The sequence below is a fragment of the Mytilus trossulus genome, chromosome 10 (assembly GCF_036588685.1).
Source record: "Mytilus trossulus isolate FHL-02 chromosome 10, PNRI_Mtr1.1.1.hap1, whole genome shotgun sequence".
NCBI lineage: Eukaryota > Metazoa > Mollusca > Bivalvia > Mytilida > Mytilidae > Mytilus > Mytilus trossulus.
This window is the reverse complement of record NC_086382.1, coordinates 6490372-6494619: the sequence shown is the minus strand read 5'-3', so window position 1 is coordinate 6494619 and position 4248 is coordinate 6490372. Positions and strand designations below refer to the sequence as shown.

Here is a 4248-nt window from a genome sequence, read left to right as displayed (position 1 = left end):
AATCTTACGATTCAAGATAAAAGTCTAGTCCTATTAGAAAAGGAGCGGGGGTTTACTCAAAATAAAACCTTAATTTTATATTTTTAATTCAACGTTAATATTCTGAAATTTGCTATTTATATTGCGGGGTATATATCAACCTACAGGTCTTATTAGAAGTCGTTTTTTCCACGTAGCACCAATTGATAACTTATCGATTCTTATTCAGTTTATCAATTAAGTTGACATTAGAACAACGATTTTAGATGGATGACATGTTTATTTTGTGAGAAATTGTTAAAGTTTGAATCTCTTGTAAATTTAAATTGTATGAATCAAGTTATTAGTACTTCAAATATATCTTTCGAATTAAAATACAATTTAGGTGAACATTTCGCAAAGTGTTTAATATTATTCAATTGATTATTTTCTTGATAGCGTTTCTGAGTAAGCATGGTAAGATTTTTTCATCCGCTTGATTTTTTTCAACAAAGTTGGGATCAGAATATTTTTTTTTTTTCATAGAAAAAGCCTTAAACCTCCACACGAAGTTAAATGGTAATTTCTTTAATTGATGTTCTAGGAAACATGATTTGATCGTGAATTCTTAAATAATAAAATATTCAGACGATAAGATCACTTTGTAGATATATCTAATTGACATTTTTAACATTTCCTTATATTTATATAAGAATATGTTTTCATAGTTCATTCAAATTATTTACTAAACATGTCTAAATAATGAAATTATCGATAATGAATCACGGATGTGAGATTATATCTGAAAACAATAGGTTTAAAAATTTAAAGAGCGCATTTGATATTCCTCAAATGACTGTTCCAATTTTCTGATACTTTGTTTTTGGAGAATATGGCGTTGAAGGCAGATCTCGAATAGTTCTTGGTAAGTGTATTCTTTTTCCTGGTATTGAAAAAAAACACCATTTTTTGTCTTTTGGTTATTCGTGTTCTGAGTTGTGAGTCTCTTTGACATTTAATAAAAATCACTATTTATTTATACTTAAACGAAATAACCGAAATGAATCAAGTTATTGTTAATGCAATTGGAACCGACTACCAATGGTTGATTTCAATGTAGAAATATTGTCAATTGAACTTCTTTTGTCCATCAGTAAAACCACTGCTGCTTTTTTTACATTGTTGACATAATAGTTTGAATAGAATGTAATGCACATACAATCATTAAACATTTATTTTGTAGAATCATGGCCAGCAATTTGAATATTTGTGGTGCTTGTAATCAGCAGCAGATAACCGTACAATCAGAAGTTTGGTGTTTCGAATGTGAAGAAGGTCTTTGTGAAAAATGTAAAGAACATCACAGTGTTTCACAAGGGACAAGACACCATGCAGCACTTTTCATAGTTGAATACCAGAAACTAACGACCAGAGTCTGCAAGAAACATAAAGGGCTATACGAACTTTTCTGTAAAAATCATGACTGTCTTTGCTGTAAGTATTGTGTGAAATCTCATAAAGATTGCAAAGAATTAACTGAAATCAATGAAGTCATAAAAAACGTAAAAGCATCAAATGCCTTTTATGAAATCGAACAAACCTTGCTGGAAATTACCGATAATATAAAACGAATCACCGCTAACCGGGAAGAAAATTTAATATTGCTAGAAAACACGAAAAGAGAAATTGAAGGAGAAATAAATCAAACAAGGTCGACGATAAATAATTATCTTGATAAAATTCAGGATGATTTGATGAACGAACTCATGGTGATGGAACAAAAAGAAAGCATCGAAATTCGAAAGTTGTTGACAAGTCTGAAAACAAAGGAACAAGAGATTGGAAACTACCAAGCGCTGTTTGCTAATATAAAACAGAATGCTTCGGATCTGCATGCATTTACGTCAATAAAGCATGTAGAAAACGATTTAGCAATCGCAGAACAATTCATTCAATCGCTCACAAAAAGCGACACCACTATTCAAGTCAATATTTCAATGCAAATAGACAAATCTTTACAGGAAATCGCAGCCAGCGTGCAGAAGTTTGGAGAAATCAGTGTTAGTTTAGACCCATGTGATTTCACCATTCTAAAACGGAAGGACAGACAAGCCCAGATTATGGTAGCTCCTTCAACCAGAAATATCAATAACCTGATTCTGACATTACAGAAACGTATTAATACAGATCTGTCAAATATGAGAGGTTGTTCTATACTCCCTGATGGTCGGATGGTATTCTCCTCTTTTTCCGAAAAGAAAATAAGCGTATTGAAATCGGATGGATCAACAGATTTTGAAATGAGTAATGTCTGTGGTACGTTTGATGTGGTATTTATCGGTAATGAATGTATTGCTGTAACGTCTAGTAGCTATTCAAATGAGATGAATATAATAAACATAAAGGAAAACAAACTGACAAAAACAATAAAAGTACATTCAGACAATGATGGAGTAGCATACAATGATGGCCATTTGATTTATTGTGCCAGGGAGAAAGGGTTACAGATGATAAGTCTTAGTGATGAATCCACTTCCAATGTTATCAATCACGAACTTTCCGGCTTATCGTACGTTACAACATTCGGGGACAAACTGTGTTACACAGACTATAACGAGGATAGTGTAACCTGCTGTGATTTTCATGGTAAGATAATGTGGAAGTTCAGTGATATTAGTGTTCTGGACACTCCATACGGCATCTGCGTAGATAATGATGGAAACGTGTTTGTAGTTGGGTATCATTCACACAACGTTGTTGTCATTTCTCGAGATGGAAAACAACACAGACAACTTTTATCAAGTGATGATGGATTGAAATACCCCCGGGCTCTGCACTATGACCAATCTACGAACAAAATTTTAGTTGCAAATGAATTCAATGATGCTTTCCTGTATGAAGCTAAATAAAAATAAAATTTTAAACACAAATAAATTACATTGCTTTTGGATTACTTTAAAGGTTTACCTATTTTATTTCAACTAGCGTATTGACAATAAGTATACTTTATTCTGGAATAACATTCATTAGTAGTTATTGGCTTTAAACATGCTCCCAGTAACAGTAAGTACTCGTTGATGGACAAATTGTGTCTTTTGTCATTATATTTGTGTATTTTTGTTGTTGCTGCATACCGATCTGATAAATCAAGCCATTTTTAACTGGTGTGTACATAGTGTACTTACCTTGTACCTGTTATACCACTGTCCAAGGTTTTAGTGGTGAGCTAATGAATAACAAATCCAGCCCTGTCATATTCAGAATGTGCCTGTACCAGGTATATTTACAACTTACAACTCCCGTTAGCGCCATGAGTCGCATAGGGTCCCAGGTATGGAGCATGTAATGTAGTGGTTATCGTCTGTTACATTTGTTTTGTTTTATTGTTTTGTAATAAATCAGGCCGGTGTCGTTTTGTCTTTAATTGACTCATATTTTGTCATGTTGGGGACTTTTATAGCTGACTATACGGTATTGATTTTGCTCTTTGTTGAAGACCGTATTGTGACCTTAATCAGATTCATTCGTTTGAGTTCTGCAGGATAGTTTTATTATAATTCTTATTTTAAATCATATAGTCATTGCTCAGTGTTGAAGACCGTACTTTAGCCTATAATTGTTCACTTTTACAAATTGTGACTTGGATGGAGAGTTATCTCATTTGCACTCCTAACATATCTTCTTATACTAGTATCCACCATGTTTTAGACATGTTTTGTCGAAATGCGCATCTGGTGCAACAAAATTGGTACCGTTGATTTTATTACTACCACTGGGTCGATGCCTCTGCTGGTGGACTATTAGTCCCCGAGGGTATCACCAGCCCAGTAGCCAGTACTTCGGTACTGGCTTGAAAATACGGATTTTTTTGTGTTAATAAATTTGCTGTTACAAAATATTAGAAATTATTATAAATTAAGGAATGTATCTCCCTCATGCAAAGCTCTGATTCCTTTCTAGAATTTGACCATACTTTTTGGACCTTTTGGATTATAGCTCTTCATCCTTTATATAAGCTTTGGATTTCAAATATTTTGGCCACGAGCATCACTGAAGAGACATGTTTTGTCGAAATGCGCATCTGGGGCAACAAAATTGGTACCGTTGATTTTATTACTACCACTGGGTCGATGCCTCTGCTGGTGGACTATTAGTCCCCGAGGGTATCACCAGCCCAGTAGCCAGTACTTCGGTACTGGCATGAAAATACGGATTTTTTTGTGTTAATAAATTTGCTGTTACAAAATATTAGTAATTATTATAAATTAAGGAATGTATCTCCCTCATTCA

General features: G+C 33.6%; 1 protein-coding gene across 1 annotated transcript; it reads left to right on the top strand.

The window, feature by feature from the left end:
- Positions 1–710: 710 nt before the first annotated feature.
- LOC134686676 (uncharacterized) lies at positions 711–2867 on the top strand. Its single transcript, XM_063546351.1, has 2 exons — positions 711–883; positions 1202–2867. Exon 2 carries the CDS (start codon positions 1206–1208, stop codon positions 2865–2867), a length of 1662 nt encoding a protein of 553 aa, XP_063402421.1. The 5' UTR covers positions 711–883; positions 1202–1205.
- The last annotated feature ends 1381 nt before the right edge of the window (positions 2868–4248 follow it).